General features: G+C 40.0%; 1 protein-coding gene across 3 annotated transcripts in view; it reads right to left on the reverse strand.

Annotated features, from left to right (window-relative positions):
* Window positions 1–18368, reverse strand: part of DNAJC6 (DnaJ heat shock protein family (Hsp40) member C6) — a 148740-nt gene that overhangs the window by 89259 nt on the left and 41113 nt on the right. For 2 of the 3 annotated variants that reach the window (XM_047084988.1, XM_047084987.1), the window contains exon 1: window positions 10670–10926. The exons of the other annotated variant lie outside the window; for it this stretch is intronic. In XM_047084988.1, the coding sequence (XP_046940944.1) occupies window positions 10670–10862 (193 nt within the window). In that variant the 5' untranslated portion in view covers window positions 10863–10926. Of the gene's footprint in view, window positions 1–10669; window positions 10927–18368 lie in introns of those variants that run through there. 3 annotated transcript variants of the gene reach the window in all.

Below are 18368 nucleotides of genomic sequence, written 5' to 3' on the forward strand. Positions count from 1 at the left end.
GCATGGGGTTCCAAGTCTCCCCAATATGATGACTCACTTACTGGGGAAAAGGGGAGGACATGCAGATAGGAGAGGGGAAGAAGAGAGAGGGGGGCAAGGAAGCTAAAGATGCAGGAGAAGGAGGAAGAGAAGGCAGAAGGAAGAGAATATTGGGAAGAAGGATCACAGAAGAGAGAGACAGCGAAGGGAGAATAAGCAGCAAAGAGAAATGTCAGCCTGCTGATTTTTGCTGTGATGCTCAAGTGACCAAAGGCTGACACAAGGCAGTCCTTGAGAATTTCTGGGGGTCGGGGTGTTGTTGTTTTTTTTCAGGCATTTGTCTGTTTCCAAGAATTCCTGCTTCAATAATCATCCTGCAAGTTTCTCTGGTGTTTGAGCTTTCTTCCCGTGCCTCCATCACCAAGAAAGGGCCCAGAGCCTGGGGCTTGCCCCTGAGAATGGGCATAAGGGCAGGATGGCTACTTTACACCATCCTGGCCTCCGGCCACTGGCCTGGAGTCAGCCCAGTGCCGCAGAATTTCAGTTCTAGCATTTCCACCGATTACCTTACTCCTCCGCTAGGCAAACACAGGCCCTCCTCCTGCCTCCTACCTCCTCCACAGCACTCCCATGGAGATCTGCACAGCCTAATGGGCAGCCTACCAAAAAGCTGAAAGCCTGGTGAAACCTTGTGCCAACCTGACAGCATATCCAGCCCTCTCTCTAGTATGCTCACGATGCATAGAAAACCCCTGGTCACATTTTCCACTTCCACTTTTTAGCTGTCCGTCTGTCCATTCTTTTGTGCAATGCTTTCCAGACCTACTTCTTTCTTTTTTTCACTGGGCTGTCATTATTTCTCAGGTCATCAACCTAATGGGCATTTACTTATTCTCCCTGTCCCCCAGGTACATGCACCCCCTCTGTCAGTATGCCCCCTCCCTAAATCATAAATCCCTGGGGCCCAGGAACCTGTGTTTTCAACCAGCATCTCAGGAAAATCTAATGCAGGCAGGACACACTTGGGAACCACAGATGGGGTCCATCTTTTATGCAGCTGCAGAATGTCTCCAGTGCTCACTTATTACAGTCTTCTCTCTGGAACTGCAGCAAGACCTTTGTGGGCCCTAGGCACTTCTGCCCCCGTGTGCTCATTCCTCCATTTAAAAAAAAAAAAAAAAAAAAAATATATATATATATATATATATATTTATATGTGTGTGTGTGTGTGTATATATATATATGTGTGTCTATATATATATAATATATATATTTATGTTTATATATTTAAATATATACATTAATGTTCATTTATTTTTGAGAGAGAGACAGACATACAACATGGTGGGGGAGGGGCGGAAAGAGAAGGAGGCACAGAATTCAAAGCAGGTTCCAGGTTCTGAGCTGTCAGCACAGACCCCAACACAGGGCTCAAACTCACAAACCATGAAACCATGACCTGAGCCGAAGTGAGATGCTTAGCCAACTGAGACACCCAGGCACCACTCACTGCACTGGTATGAAAACGAATTCCTTAATTCCCTACAGTTATACTCATTTATTTTATTCTGCTTTGTAAAAGAAATTAAAATTAAAACATTTTTCTTGGCCTTAAAATTATTCTGATCCCTAGGTGCTATGCCTGTGGATAACTCAGCCCTGCCTCAGCCCCTCTCCCAAATCTGCAGGATCCTCCCATTGCCTACAGAATAAAGTCCAACCTTCTCAGCTGGCTCACCCTGATCTAGGTTCAATCTGTATTCCCAACGCCATCCACCGTAGCTCTTCCAACCCATATAGGCTCCAGCTTCCAGGCCTAAATGTAGTTCTTTCAACACACCATGCATGTATGATATGCCACTATGCCCTAAATCTCAGCCCAAATCAATTTTCCTTTCCTTGTCTACCTACTGACCTCCCGCTCAAACAGCACTTTCTACTCTGGCCTTCCCTAGTCGCACTGGTTGAAATTAAGCATCATTCTTCTGCACTCCATAGCACTATATGTGTCTATTATTATACCACTTATTCGCCCTGCCTTTTGCCAAATATACCCAATTCTGAAATGCACTTCTTTTACGGTATAACATGTCTTTCTTTTTTTAAATTTAGTTATTTATTTTTGAGAGGGAGAGAGAGTGGAGGAGGGAAAGAGAGAGAGAGAATCCCAAGCAGGCTCTGCACTGACAGTGCAGAGCCCAATGTGGGGCTAGAACTCACAAACTGTGACATCATGAGCTGAGCCAATCAAGAGTCGGACGCTTAACTGACCAAGCCACCCAGGCTACAGCATAACATTTCTAAAATCAGAAAGTGGCTGTAACACGTGCCAAACTCGCCAGCCACCAGGTATAGTACTACACTTGAACATGTCAACAGTAATTTTCTGCATGTGCAAACCCAACCTGCGTAGCAAGCACTGAATCATCTGATTGCTTCCTTGTGGGGTTATTTGCATTGTTAACATCACACACAGCTGAATTTTAATTTTTTATCCTTAGTACCTTTTTAAATTATGCTTTGATGTATTACTGAAATAAAAAGCTATTTTGGACTAGGCTATGGCCTGTAGATGTCAAGTAAAGCCAATAAACGAAGTAGAAATTGCCAGATCTCTTGGCACATGTCATGAAATTTCCTAATTCCTTGGACCATGAAGAACTTATTATTCAGACATTGAACTGCTCTGTCAAAAGCTTCTAAGTAATTTCAAGAGATGTTGTTTAGTATACAATAACTATAATTTAGTTTTCTCCTGAGCCAATAAGGAAATGTACAATTTAAACTCCAGGATTCTTGCACGCCTGGGTGCCTCAGTCGGTTAAGCATCTGACTTTAGCTCAGGTCATGATCTCACAGCTCGTGGGTTTGTGAGTTCAAGTCCTGCATTGGGCTCTGTCTCCCTTTCTCTCTGTCCCTTGTGCTCTCTCTCAAAAATAAAATAAACATAAAAAAAGAAACCCCAGGATTCTTTAATTCACCTCAAAATTATAGACTCTTTCCAAAAAGAGTTCAAAATGGTGAGTACAGGTTATAAAAGGTTACCATAATGCTTACCTACAACTGCAGATGACCAAAGGTGAAACAAAGAATTTTTACTTTGAGAGAGAAAGTGAGAGGGTAAGCAGGGGAGGGGTAGAAGTAAAGGGAGGGAGAGAATCTTAAGCAGGCTCCGCAGTCAGCATAGAGCCCGACACAAGGCTCCATCTCATGATGGTGAGATAATGACCTGAGCCAAAACCAAGAGTCAGACACTTACTGACTGAGCCACCTAGACACCCCAAAAATTTTTAATAATAAACCTTTTAATAGTGAAGATTCCAAACTTGTGATACTGATGAAGAAACACACAAATCTACAGATAAAAATCATCTATTGTTAGTTCATTAAAAAAAATTATACACATTTAGTTTTGGTTTTTTTCTGCTAAAAAATTATCTTAATGATGAATGGCATAATACAATGCATTTTTTTTGGTCAAAAAAGCAGTCTTTTGGTAAGCTTATTATTTCTTTACATTTCCACATTAGAAATCTCTTGGGGGTCTGGGACTATGTATTAATTATCTTTCTCTCCCCTCTAGTGTCCTTGCATATGACAAATGCTCATTACTGAGTTGGTCTAGCTTTCTGCCAACAGTTTCATTTCTATTAAGTCTGGCCTCATTTCTACTAAAATCTAGCTGTATGCTTATTTTTTGAGTTGGATGGGTACATTTCATTAAAAATGCCCTTTTTAAAAATTCAAAATCAGTTCATGCTTTTATTCATTCGAGTATTTATCAGTGCCACGCAGTGACAAGAAGACAAAGGTGAGTAAGACACAGCCCTGTTCTGAACTTTACTTACAGTCTAGAGGGAAAGATAGGCCAAGCAACATATCACAAACCAGTGTGATGAGAGGTATGGCAGGGACATACAAGCTGCTGGAGGCGCAGGGAGAATGGTCATCCCATGCAGCCTCCAGGGGTAAAGGAGCTGAAGAATGAGTAGAAAATAACCTGGAAAAGTGGACATCTAGGTGGCTATGGGAGAAGCTTGCCTAACCTGAGAGAACAGTGTACATGAAAGCATAGAAATGGGGGTGGGAGGACCCACCAGGGGAGAAAGGACAAGAAGTTCTACTGGGCTGGCTTGCAGAGGTACCATGATGGGCTTCCGATGTCCAGTTAAGATAAAGTCCAGTTCTGGGCTTTGTCCTGAGAGCAGTGGGGATATATTTTCATTGGCAAGATATTATTCCATGAAGTCATAAAGTGGTACCAATTATATTGTTCTCCAATCTCTATATTGGTGTCATATAAGGATGTAATCAGTCTTAGTCAATACTGCTTTTCTTTTCCTGCCTTCCTTTACTTCTAGCATTTTAAAATTCTTTATGTTATATGTAAGTCAAGAGAGATATCTTATTTATAAGATTCAAAGTGAAAAACAACTATATTCATTTCAGTTACCTCAGACACCCCTATTTCTCCTTACTGCAGAGAAAGAAGCAAACAGAAACATTCACCACTAAATTCTTCATTTGCAATCCTATGGACATTTATTTTTATTTTTTTTAATTTTTTTAACGTTTATTTTTTTGAGAGACAGAGACAGACAGAGCACGAGTGGGGAAGGAACAGAGAGAGAGAGAAACAGAGAATCTGAAGCAGGCTCCAGGCTCTGAGCTGTCAGCACAGAGCCTGATGCAGGGCTCAAACCCATGAACTGCAAGATCATGACCCGAGCCAAAGTCGGACACTTAACCAACTGACCCACCCAGGTGCCCCTATTTTTATATTTTCCATTGCATTCTTTTCTGTAACCCTTAATTCTTTTTTTAACAAGGGCATGGAAAACCTATATAATAAAAACTTTTATAATAAAAATTGACTAAAAAACCTTACTAAAGTTAAAAAAATTATATATACACACACGTTTATATATATATGTATGTGTATATATGTATGCATGTATATGTATGCATGTATGTATGCATGTATATATGTATATGTGTATGTACGTATATGTGTATGTATGCATGCATATGTGTATATGTATGTATGCATGTATATGTATGCATGTATATATGTATGTATGTATGCATACATATATACACATACATATACACACACGCATATATACACGTATATATATACATATATATGTATGATTAGAAATAAACTGGACTAAGAAGAGAAACAGGATATGTTCTCTAATTTTCTAAGGGTGGCCATGTGGGTAAGGGATTGGATTTATTTTGTATCTAGAGAGCAAAAAGTCCAATTTTGCTTAAATAAAAGGATGAGAACAGTGGAAACGTATAGCCTCAAAGGCAGTGATAGCTCCATCAAAGGTGCATATCATAGACTATATGGTCATCTTTCTAAAACTCGATTCAAAAGATTCCCCTTTTAAGTCTATGAAACCTGGCAGTCTCCAAGCAAATTTGAACTTTGACACAGATGCATCCTTAAATGGCTATCCAGAAACATTCAAACTTTAGCCACACATTAAATAAATTAGTAAGTCACTTTCCCTTCACCTTACAAGACCCTTAAATGCACAGGTATTCCTAAGAAAGGGATATTAGCACATATATGCTTATATTATTTCAACGGAGGATGAAGTTATCCAAATAAATACTTCATAATGTTAAAGCCTGATTTTTTTTAACGTTTATTTATTTTTGAGACAGAGAGAGACAGAGCATGAACGGGGGAGGGGCAGAGAGAGAGGGAGGCACAGAATCGGAAGCAGGCTCCAGGCTCTGAGCCATCAGCCCAGAGCCCGACGCAGGGCTTGAACTCACGGACCACAAGATCGTGACCTGAGCTGAAGTTGGCCACTTAACTGACTGAGCCACCCAGGTGCCCCGAAAGCCTGATTTAAAATGTAGATGCTGTGTTTAAACACTACATCCTACAGAATAGGATTTTTTAAAGGTAATTTTTGCTTTCAATCAGATTTATACGAAACAGGAAAGTATTTTATTTTAGCATTCTTCATTATCTTTATACTCTTAAGTCCCATTAAAATCTGGAAACAGTTTTTAATTGGACTTCTGTTTTATGGCTTGTCATTACAAACTTGGTAAGTAAACCCTAATGTTGGAACAATTGAGTGACTCAAGACTGGGAGTTCTACATTTGTGGATTCTGCTTTCCATGGTAGGTGAAATGCGCACAAAAGAAATATGGGGTTTTGAGCTAATGAACTGGGAAAGCTGCAGTGCCATCTGGGAAATGAGAGGATGACCTTTGAATGACAATCTTTTCTAAAGAATAATTCAAATGAAGAGAAAGTGAGCCAGGGCAGGCAGACAGCTCTAGAAACAGTTCTGGCTTAGGGGCTGCTCTGGAATCTACCACTTGAGAGTCTGTTGACTTAGAAAGTCATTATACTTCTGTGAACATCTGTCACTCTTTCATTTAAAAACAGAGGGGAAATCCAAGGAGATAATATTGTTTCCATCTCAATAATTAGTTGATATTATTACCTACACAGGAAAACAGTTCCGTTCAATGGAGAAAAACTTAGAGCTCAGAGTCAGAAAACCTGAATCTTGCTGTCAACTAAGTAGCTATTTTACCTTGAACAAGTCTCCTACCATCTCTAAGAATAAGCTTCCTCATCTAATTGGAAAGACACTGACAGCAACACAAAGAAAAACTGCAAATGTATCCTAATGTTGTTTTAAGCCTCAAACTAAAAGCTCTATTTTAAGAACAACTATTATGATTCTTTTATAAATGGGGAAGAGGCTTAAAATTTTTCTAGGTTCTACAGCTAGTAACAATAGTGCAGATGTTTGATATCAAATCTCTAAGACTAGACATATGCCACTTACCCTACCTAATAGATTTCTGGGGAAATGAAATAAGATAAGTGTCCAAAATGAACTACTGGGATCTCATCAAGATAAAAAGCTTCCACACAGAGAAGGAAACAATCAATAAAACTAACAGGCAATCAACAGAATGGGAGATGACACCTGCAAATGACATATCAGATAAAGGGTTAGTATCCAAAATCTGTAAAGAACTTATCCAACTCGTCGACACCCAAAAAACAATCCAGTGAAGAAATGGGCAAAAGACATGAACAGACCTTTTCTAAAGAAGACATCCAGATGGCTAACAGACACATGAAAAGATGTTTGATGTCACTCATTATCAGGGAAATACAGGTCAAAACCACCATGAGATACCACCCCACACCTGTCAAAATGGCTGAAATTAACAACTCAGCAACAAGAGATGTTGGCAAGGATGTGGAGAAAGGGGGACACTTTTGCAGTGTTGGTGAGAATGCAAACTGGTGCACCCATTCTGGAGAGCAGCATGGAAGTTCCTCAAAAAATTAAAAATAGAGCTGCCCTACAACCCAGTAATTGCACTACTAGGTATTTATCCAAAAGATACAAAAATGCTGATTCAAAGGGGCACATGCACTTCAACGTTTATAGCAGCACTATCGACAATGGCCAAAGTATGGAAAGAGCCCAAATGTGCATCAACTGATGAATGGATAAGGAAGATGTGGTGTGTGTGTGTGTGTGTGTGTGTGTGTGTGTGTGTGTGTGTGTGTGAATATATATATGGAATACTACTCGGTGGTCAAAAATAATGAAATTTTGCCATTTGCAACAATGTGGATGGAACTAGAATGTATTATGCTAAGCGAAATAAGTCAGGCAGAGAAAGACAAATATATTATTTCACTCATATGTGAAATTTAAGAAACATGGGGCACCTGGGTGGATCAGTCAGTTAAGTGTCAGACTCTTGATTTCAGCTTGGGTCATGATCTTATAGTTTGTGCGTTCAAGCCCCATGTCAGGCTCTACACAGAGCCTTCTTGGGATTCTCTCTCTCCTCTCTCTCTGCCTCCACTCCGTCATGTGCTCACACTCTCTCTCTCAAAAATAAATAAACTTCAAATAAATTTTAAAAAAAGAAACAAAACAGATGAACACAGGAGAAGGGAAGGAAAAATAAGGTTAAAACAGAGAGAAAGGCAAACCATAAGAAACTCTTAAATACAGAAAACAAACTGAGGGTTGCTGGAGGGGTGCTGGGTGGAGGATTGTGCTAAATGGGTGACGGCCATTAAGGAAGGCATTTGTTGGGATGAGCACTGGGTGTTATATGTAAGTGATGAATCACTAAATTCTACTCCGGAAACTATCTTTACACTATATGCCAACTAACTTGGATATAAATAGATGGATAGATAGAAAGATAAAGATAAAATGTTCTACCTATTATAAATAGTTATACAAACATAGGGTATTATTAAAACTAAGCTTTAAGTCCTCTAGATTTATTTTTAAATCCTCTAGACATACTTTTTCTACTCATAAACATTTCTATTAGACCAAAAGCCCCATGAACCACCTATTCTATCTAGCATGTCACAGTACAATGAGTTGAATAAATGAGTAGATCACTGCTGCTTTAGAAATGATCCATGAGTTTAATTAAATGTCTTAAACAAATGGATACATTTACACTGCACAAGGCCACTCTTTGAGGATCTGAATAGAAAGAACTATAATTAGACAAGATAGATATAGTTGCACTAGTCAATGAAACTTGCTACCCACTAAAAGAAACCCCACTCTCAGGACCCAATCGTTCATCCAAACCAAACAAAGAGCATCCTCCCAGACTTCGCTCGATTGCAATTATGCATCAAAATAGTCAGAAGATAAATAGTACTGCCCTAAGGCAGCCACAACATTCCCCTAAGCAGAAAGAGGAGTGGGGAAAGGGAGGAATCCCTGCAACCTCTTCATACAAGGCTAGTTTGATCAAATTGAAGAATCAACTCCTAGCAAAGTGCTTTAGAGATAACAATATTCTTAATAAAATGTTTTCCCATCATAAAAGTTTATCAATTCATTTTTATTCTCTAAACCTATTGAAAAAGTGATTTGGTAAAAAAGACAATCCTCAAAAATCCAGAACTTACTATACAGGCTGCTGTGTGTTTGAGTTACTACTACTATTATATGAGCCCCCTAAAGGCAGAAGTGTCCTCAGCACAGTACCTGGCATATAACAGACTCAGGAAATAGGTGTTAAATTTATTCTAGGATGTAACAAACTTTAAAAACAAATTCCAATTCTTAAAACAAAAATCCCTATGGAAAGTGAAAACTACACAAAATTTCATATTTCTTTCATTTTCCAGAAGTGGGGCTCTCCCTCACTCATTTGAAAACTGTTCATTCCATTTCAGTCATGCGTGTACTTGTCCACTATGTTCCAGAAAGGATTATGGTGGCATCATTTGGAATGCATGAATCTTTTTTTAAGATTTAAAAGAGATCACATCCAGGCAAAAGATGCTCTGGACTTTATCAAAGATTTGAAAATCATAAATCAAATACCCATGTACAACATCAACACCAAAGCTGTTAGAACCATTAGTCCCTTCGGGTAACTTTAGCTTTAATTTAAAATGGTCCTGAGAAAACACTGCACCAACACCTTATTTAACTTCAGTAAGAGCTTGTATGGGTAAAATATGTTTTCAGGCCAGGACACTTGAACATCTGTAAACAATATTTTATCCCACCTATGGGATGAGGAAAATAGAAAATGGTAGTCCAGGGAGAGCCATTACACGATTAAAAGAAACAAGCATTTACTTCCAAAGTGCAGGAATTAAATTCAGTTTCTTTTCATTACTTCCCAAAAAACCCAACATGAATCTTTCCTCTGGATTCCTCAGTTGTCCAATATATTAAAGTTACCTGTGTAGAACAAAACACTGAGCACTTCAATTATAAATTATCTCTATGTAAACAATCCTCTGATCCTGGTTCCTTGAAAAGGTGAGCAAACAGCTATAATAATACCCCTGGTCCAACATACGTATATTAAATGACAGTTTTGCTATGGAAATCACTAAAAGAGCATTTCCAACAGAGAGAAATCCAACTTGTCAAAATGCTTTATAAACGAAGGTTGCAAGCCCAGATACAAAGTTTAGAGGCATTTTCATTTTCCTTACATGTAAAGTTTATGATATATTAGTACACTCAATGCAAAAAAGATAAGATCAAAGTCAATAGCCGATGAAATAAATTTCATCGTACAAAGCCTAAAGCTGTGTAAAAGATCTCTAGATAAAAATTTGCTCAAGGTAAAAATTGCTCAAGAAAGGTAACAGCATTAACCCTAGCAGACAGCCAAATTGAGAAGAGGCACAGCTTTGCAGAATTGCAAATGACATCAGCATTACGAGAATAATAATTGGAATAAATACCGTCTGCAGGCTGCAAAAACATTCAACGCACTTGCTCCTTCACCTCTCCCCCTCATCCAGCTGGGTAGTGAAGGCAGCTGCTCTCCCTGCCCTCCTTCCCAGTGGCTCCTCGCGCCACCCTCTCCCTTCTCGCCTCCACCCCTTCCCTCCCCTTTCCCCTCCTCTCCCCGCCTCCAGCTGGTGTATTCAGCAGCCTAGCGAGATTAAGAGGCGCTCGCTACAGTCACTGGGCCTCAAGACAGATCTAACGTTTCCTAGCTCCAGGAACTAGAGAAATTAGAGACGCGACACGCTGGTGGTATTAGATGCCTTCGCTCCATCCCGGCCCCTCCCAGGCCAAGGCTGAGGTGGGAGCCTCGGGCTAGCGGAGTGGGCCGCCTCTTGGAGGACCCAGTGGAGTTCAGCGGGGCGCACCCCGCCGCCAGCGCTACCTGAGCTGTCCATGGTGCTGGCGCGTTCCTGAGGCTGCTGGGCGGGACTCCGCGCCGCCGCCCCGGCGTTCACTCTCTGCTTGCCGCCACCCGCGCCGCTTCCCGCACTTAAGTCCCGGTTACTGTCCACCAGCTGCAAGGATTCGTAACCATCGTTGCTGGTCTTTTTCCGGTAGCTCCCGAGGAGACTCATGGGCAAGCCCAGAGAAGAGGGGGGAAAAAATCAACCTGGGAAACGAAGGGGAGGTGGAAGGTGGAAAGGGCTCGAAGGAGGAATTTAAAAAAAAAAAAAAAAAAAAAAAAGAAGGAAAAAAGAAAGAAAGAAAGAAAGAAAAAGAAAAAAAAAAACCATCAAGTGTCCGACATGACGCATAGATGAGTGAAAGAGGGAGCGGCCACCAGAGAGGAGCTTGGCGGGGCACGCGGCAAGGCCACCGCCCTGGGCAAAGAGAGGCTCTGGGCGCCCGGCGCGACCGAGGTTGAAAAAGAGGGCGCGGGCGGGAGGGCTAGCGGGTGCGCGCGTCCTCGGCGCCGCCGCGGAGCCGCCGGCCCTGCCGAGCTCCGGGACCCGGGCCAGCCACCCTCTGGCTGGGGAGTGCCCGGAAGCAATCCTATAGGTGTCGCCGCGTCGCCCCGCCGCGCAGCAGGGCAGCTCCAAGCGCGGCTGGCCCACGGGGAGGGAAGAAAAGAGACAGAGTAAGGGAGGGGAGACTCTGAAGAAGGGGGGCTGAGGGCTGAAAATGGGGCGTGGTGGAAGGGGGAGGGAACTACTACGACCCGGGTAGTGGGTGTTTTCGCGCGCGAGGTAAAGAAGAAAGAGGCTGGGTGTCTGTGTTTGGTAAGCTTTGGGGACGAGGGGGTCTCTTGGTAAAATCCAGACACGCCCATTTTGTATAACTTAGCCTATATTTGCTGGAAGATTCGGCATATCAAAGGTTATCGTCCTGGAGGACTGACTTGTAACTTAATTGAACAGAAAAAGAACGCATGTTAAATGCCAGTTATATGTATGCTAACACAGAAAGAAACAGCAGTATTTTGCACATTTAGGATAATGGGAATGATCCCTAAGTGAGATTTCAAAAAGCTGGCTATTCTAAGTACGAGACAGGGTCCATTCCACCTTGGGAGTAGATGTGACTGTTTCAGGAACTATTTGTTGAACGAATAATTGGGGGAGGAGGGGAGGTCGAATCAGGTGCAATTTCAGTTCTGACATCATTTACCTTGGGACCTGGAGAAAGGACTATACCACTCAGTTGGCTTGAGGGGATGGTTAGGAAGCAAACTAGACAAGGATTTTCTTTCCATTCTCTAGCCCCTCCCCCTTTTTTCTTTCATAATTTTCAGAAAACAAAGAAAGCAGTCACTCATTATCAGTGCAGAATTAATCACAAAGTTAATCAAGCTGAAGGGTCAAAACCCCTTTCTTGCAGAAGCCCTTTGCAAGGTTATGCACCTAATTTTATATTTGTGATTTTATATTCTTATTCTTAAAGAGAACCCCAGCATTATATGTTTCATGGCTTGCAAAACTTGGACATAACTCTAAGTCTCAAAATGCAATTGCCAAATGTTCATTTTCACCTGAATTACTAATACTGCAGAAGTATCTCTCATTTTTATCATTTCAAGTAAAATCCTGGTTTAAAATGATACTTTTCCCTGTTAGGACTTGCAATGACTAAGTAAAGAGCTTTTCAAAAGTCATTTGGCAGAGTTTCATCACGGATCAGCAAGAAAAAAGTGCATGTATATAAAATTTGCTTAAGCCCATACACAAAGGCATTTTTGCCTTCTCACCTTTCGTGGCTTTCTCTTGCTGTTATTTTGATCACTTAAGGACATGAAATCAAACAACGTCTAAGAGGCTTGAGTCCAAATGACTTGGGACCCTAAGTTTCCAAGAAACTCTAGCTCTACATAGATCTACATAAAATAAATTAATTGGATTGAAAGACATTTGCCTATTCAAGGACCACCCAAACACAAAGTCTTAGAAGAATAGGATGAATCAGTAGAGGCCAAGAATGCTGCAGATTCCTCCAGTCCCTCTGGGAAGACCTCAATTCCCTGACCAGTTGCTTTCCAAAGTGCAGTATCTGAAAAAGGTCTGGTGTGACCCAAATCACAAATTGCAGTTAATGCTCATTTACAAGATCAAACAACTTGAGTGAGAGCAGTTAAAACTGTAATAAAATTTTAAACACAGATTTCATACTTTTAATTTTCCAAATCTGTCAGATTGAGCTATTTCATGTACTTGACTAAAGTAATACTCTATGAAGTCTAGTAAATACATATTTTCCAATAACATTTTAAATCATCTTTTTCTGCACTTTTCCTTCTCTCTTAATTCATTACTGAGACACAGGGAGAGTAAATACCTAGTATCCATCATATGCCTTGCCAAATTCTGGATTTATAATCACTGGATTAAGAGAATTTAGACATGACCACTTTTCAAAAGTGAAAAATAATTATTTTCAAAAAGAGCTCTCTCAGTTCTTTTTGTTCAACTGTTTTGAGAGTTCCAGACATACTGCTGGAAGAAATTAAGATGAAACATATGCCTTTGTATTTTTGGATATCTATCTCCCCAGTTTGCAAATTTAAAGAAAAACATGAATGGGCTAAAGGGACCACTGAATTTTTTTCTTGACATTAATTTAACATAAATAAAATTAATCAGAATAACTGTTGGGGCACCTGGGTTGCTCAGTCAGTTAAGTATCCCAACTCTTGATTTGGGCTCAGGTCATGACCTCATGGTTTGTGAGATGAGCCCCACGTCAGGCTCCATGCTGTCAGCATGGAACCTGCTTGGGATTCTCTCTGTCCCTCTCTCTGCCCCCCCCCCAAAACCCTTGATCTCTTTTTCTCTCTCTCTCTGCCCCTCTGCTGCTGCTCTCTCTCTCTCAAAATAAATAAATAAACATTTTTTTTGAAGGAGTAACTATTAATGACCCTACAAAATTAAGGATATAAAGAACATACAAAGGCAGGAAAATACAATAACTATGTTAATTTACAACAGTCTAAAAACTAGTTTGGGGCTTAAATTGGAATACACACCAATTTTGACACTAAAATTGTCTTTACTATCCTAAAGATCAAATTCATAAAGAGTTCACTTATGCACGAGGAGCTTACTTTTCTACTCCATAAAATACAGCATAGTAAAAACAGCATCACTGTATAGTTGAAGTAAGAAATTAGTACCTAACACATAGAGAGTAAGTACTTAACAAATATTCACTATTATCACTATTATTGGGCTGGCTTGGGCACGGCTGTGTCCTCAATGCACAATAGTCCTAGTTCTTCCCTGGGGGGATGCTCAATAAAGGACAGTATTATTTTTTCCAGGATTATACTAATGGAAATTTGTCTGTGTTATTCTGAATGAGGACCTGTGCTTAAGGAAGGGAGATGGCACTGGTAAAATCCAAGGTGAACATTTAGAGCCAAACTCTCCTGCTTTTCCAAAAGCAAGATCGCTCCACAATTTATTTTATCTCGACAATACGACCTCACATATGGAACAGAGCCAAAGAATTAGATGCCCTCTTCAGGGATCTGGGGGTAGCATTCTTTCCCTTTGCCTTTTCTACTGCTGACTTAGTAAGTCACTTTTACTAACTTGGTAAAGGTTATCCACACTGAGGAATGTTCAGGCCCTATTCCTGCCCATCACGTCCACCCCCTCAAAATACTCTCCCATCACAACAGATGTCACAATATTTTGTGGTGGGAGTAGAAGATGATATATGCCATGACCCATCTGGGAATATGATCCGTGCTTTTAAATTTCCAGGTATAACATACCGGTTAAAACTGAGGTTCTAGAACCATATTTCCTAGGATTGAACCCTATTTCTACAGACTCTTTTAGCTGTATCTCCTAAAGTACTTAACCTCTCTGCCTCACTTTCTTCCTTTGTAAAATGAGCATAAGAATAGTACTATCAGAATAAGGCTGTAGTGAGAATTAAATCAGTACCTAACATATAGTTAGTGCATAACAAATGTTACCTGCTATCACTATCATTCTACTGTTTTTATAAGGATAAGTAACTTTTTTATTTTTTTTAACGTTTATTCATTTTTGAGAGACAGAGTGTGAGCAGGGGAGGGGCAGAGACAGAGGGAGACACAGAATTCAAAACAGGCTCCAGATTCTGAGCTGTCAGCACAGAGCCCGACACGGGGCTCGAACTCATGAATCGTGAGATCATGACCTGAGCCGAAGTCTAATGCTCAACCAACTGAGCCACCCAGGCACCCCAAGGATAAGGAACTTTTAAAAAAAAAATGTAATTTCCCATCTGTAAAATTAGGCTAATATAAAAACGTTATGTATAATGTAGAAATTGTTCTGCCTTGACATTTTAGATATTTTTATGCATCTCTTTCTTATTAGATTTCAGACTCCTTGAGGACAAAATCCATGTTTTCTAATGTCTGTATCCCTCATGATGTCTAAAGGAGCACCTCACACTCACTAGAGATTGAGTAAATATCTACTGAATTAATAAAGTAGTGAATAAATTAACAAATAAAATGCATTTGTGTCACCTAGTCTAGTGATTTTTTAAAAACTGTACGTTGTGGTTTACTAGGTTATAAAATAAACTTAGCAATTCATTACCATTATTAAATGAAACAGGTCAGAAAACATCGGTTTTTGGCATATGGTAAGATATGGTTTCTTGAACTACTGTTTTGAGTTTGTGTGGTGAAAGTATGTTTGTGTTTCTCCTCAATAATGACATAAATGTGTTTTTCACTATGGGTTCTAATTATAAATGTTTGAATGTCTATGTATAGCAGTAGTAAGGGGTCCTAGGGTCCCAATTGTAAATGTCCTACCCACTGTGACATCTGAATGCACTTGCCTACATAACTGGACAACAAAGAGTTCTGGCTCTGTTCTCTCTGTGGCAAAATGCAAAAATGATTATGTATGATCAGGTTTCTAAAATGCATTTCTTGCAATCCCTATCAAAATAACACCAGCAGTCTGCACAGAACTAGAACAAACAATCCTAAAATTTCTATGGAACCAGAAAAGACCCTGAATAGCCAAAGCAATCTTGAGAAAGAAGAACAAAGCTGGAGGCATCACAATCCCAGACTTCAAGCTGTATTACAAAGCTGTAATCATCAAGACAGTATGGTACTGACACAAGAACAGACACTCAGATCAATGGAACAGAATAGAAAACCCAGAAATGGACCCACAAACGTATGGCCAACTAATCTTTGACAAAGCAGGAAAGAATATACAATGAATTAAAGACAGTCTCTTCAGCAAGTGGTGCTGGGAAAACTGGACAGCAACATGCAGAAAAATGAACCTGGACCACTTTCTTACACCACACACAAAAATAAACTCAAAATGGATGAAAGACCTAAATGTAAGACAGGAAGCCATCAAAATCCTCCAGGGGAAAGCAGGCAAAAACCTCTTTGACCTCAGCCACAGAAATTTCTTACTCAACACGTCTCCGGAGGCAAGGGAAACAAAAGCAAAAATGAACTATTGGGACCTCATCAAAATAAAAAGCTTCTACACAGTGAAGGAAACAATCAGCAAATCAGAAGGCAACCGACAGAATGGGAGAAGATACTTGCAAATGACGTATCAGATAAAGAGTTAGTATCCCAAATCTATAGAGAACTTATCAAACTCAACACCCAAAAAACAAATAATCCAGTGAAGAAATGGGCAAAAGACATGAATAGACACTTCTCCAAAGAAAACATCCAGATGGCCAACTGACACATGAAAAAATGTTCAACATCACTCATCATCAGGGAAATACAAATCAAAACCACAATGAGATACCACCTCACACCTGACAGAATGGCTAACATTAACAACTCATGCAACAACAGATGTTGGTGAGGATGCGGAGAAAGAGGATCTCTTTTGCACTGCCAGCGGGAATGCAAGCCGGTGCAGCCACTCTGGAAAACAGTATGGAGGTTCCTCAAAAAATTAATAATAGAAATAGAACTACCCTATAGCCCAACAATTGCACTAGTAGGTATTTATCCAAGGGATACAGGTATGCTGTTTCAAAGGGGCACATGCACCCCCATGTTTATAGCAGCACTATCAACAATAGCCAAAGTATGGAAAGAGCCCAAATGTCCATCGATGGATGAATGGATAAAGAAGATGTGGTATATATATATATATATATATATATATATATACACACACACACACACACACACACACACACACACACACACAATGGAGTATTACTCGGCAATCAAAAAGAATGAAATCTTGCCATTTGCAACTACATGGATGGAACCAGAGGGTATTATGCTAAGCAAAATTAGCCAGAGAAAGACAAATATCATATGACTTCACTCATGAGAAATTTAAGATACAAAACAGATGAACATAAGGGAAGGGAAGCAAAAATAATATAAAAACAGGAAAGGGGACAAAACATAAGAGACTCTTAAATATGGAGAACAAACAGGGCTGCTGGAGGGGTTGTGGGAGAAGGGATGGGCTAAATGGGTAAGGGGCATTAAGGAATCTACTCCTGAAATCATTGTTGCACTATATGCTAACTAACTTGGATGTAAATTAAAAAATAAATTAATTAATTGAAATAAATAAAATAAATTTAAAAATAAATAAAATAAAATGCATTTCTTCAATTTAATGCTTTAATATAAATCAATGAATAGCATTGAAACTCTCTTTGGCAACATGCCTCAGGTATATAATTCAGATTATGTCCTTATTGAATAAAGGTCTATGGATATAAACAATGCAAAGTGCTCAAACTGAGGACCAACAGGCCATGTCTGGCCCCCAAACATGTTTTGTTTGTCTTTTTTTTTCATTGTAAGCTTACATGCCTCCACAGAAGGTACATAGGCTCCAGCTTGAGTGCCATAGTTCACCACCACTTCCCCATGTGAAATACCCAGCCTGCCCCACTCATTCTTACCATCAGTCAGCCCTTGAAGGCATTTGAATTTGAGACTTCTACAGTAGTGGCCAGAACTATAGGAGTAACAGCACCAAGACAGATGCCAAAAGCCACATCTTTAGGCCACAGTCCAGAAGAAAGAGCAATGGGCTGGAACCCTCTCCTGACTCTATTATTAATCAGCAGAGTAGCCTTGATAATCGTTCTCCTCTTAGCAGTAAAACTGAAGGTGTTGATTACAGGATTCTTGCTAGTTCTCAAATTTTCCTATCCTTCTCAAAACTTTAGCTGTCATTTCCTTCCTTCTCCAAATGAAGCCCAGAGGGAAAAACCATGACCGTTTAAGTGTTCCAGTTTTAAGTCCCAGTTAATCAAGGTTTTACTACAGAACACATGCTTAAATAGTGGCAGCTGTCAAGAGTTACACATAGAGCAATACACAAGAGAGATGAGGAAATATGCTGGAAAAACTGAGTGAGCTGGTAATATTTAATAGAAGAAAACCTCAACTATTCCTACAATAGTTCCTTGGAGATGAGGTTGTCTGTTCCTGATGTCTGATGGAATGCTGGGTCTCCTACAAGACAGGACAAATTTTCCAGCCAGGGCATTTTTTTTTTAAGATAACTCAATACCCCCAAACCTGTGTCTCCTTGAATCTCTAACAGTAATAAAAATAACTGTCACTAGTTACTTTCCATTTGCCAGGTACCTTATCTACCATAATTTCCACC

Source organism: Lynx rufus, unplaced genomic scaffold (assembly GCF_022079265.1).
Source record: "Lynx rufus isolate CCGP_SWC_20201006 ecotype Redwood Valley unplaced genomic scaffold, mLynRuf1.p SCAF_2, whole genome shotgun sequence".
NCBI lineage: Eukaryota > Metazoa > Chordata > Mammalia > Carnivora > Felidae > Lynx > Lynx rufus.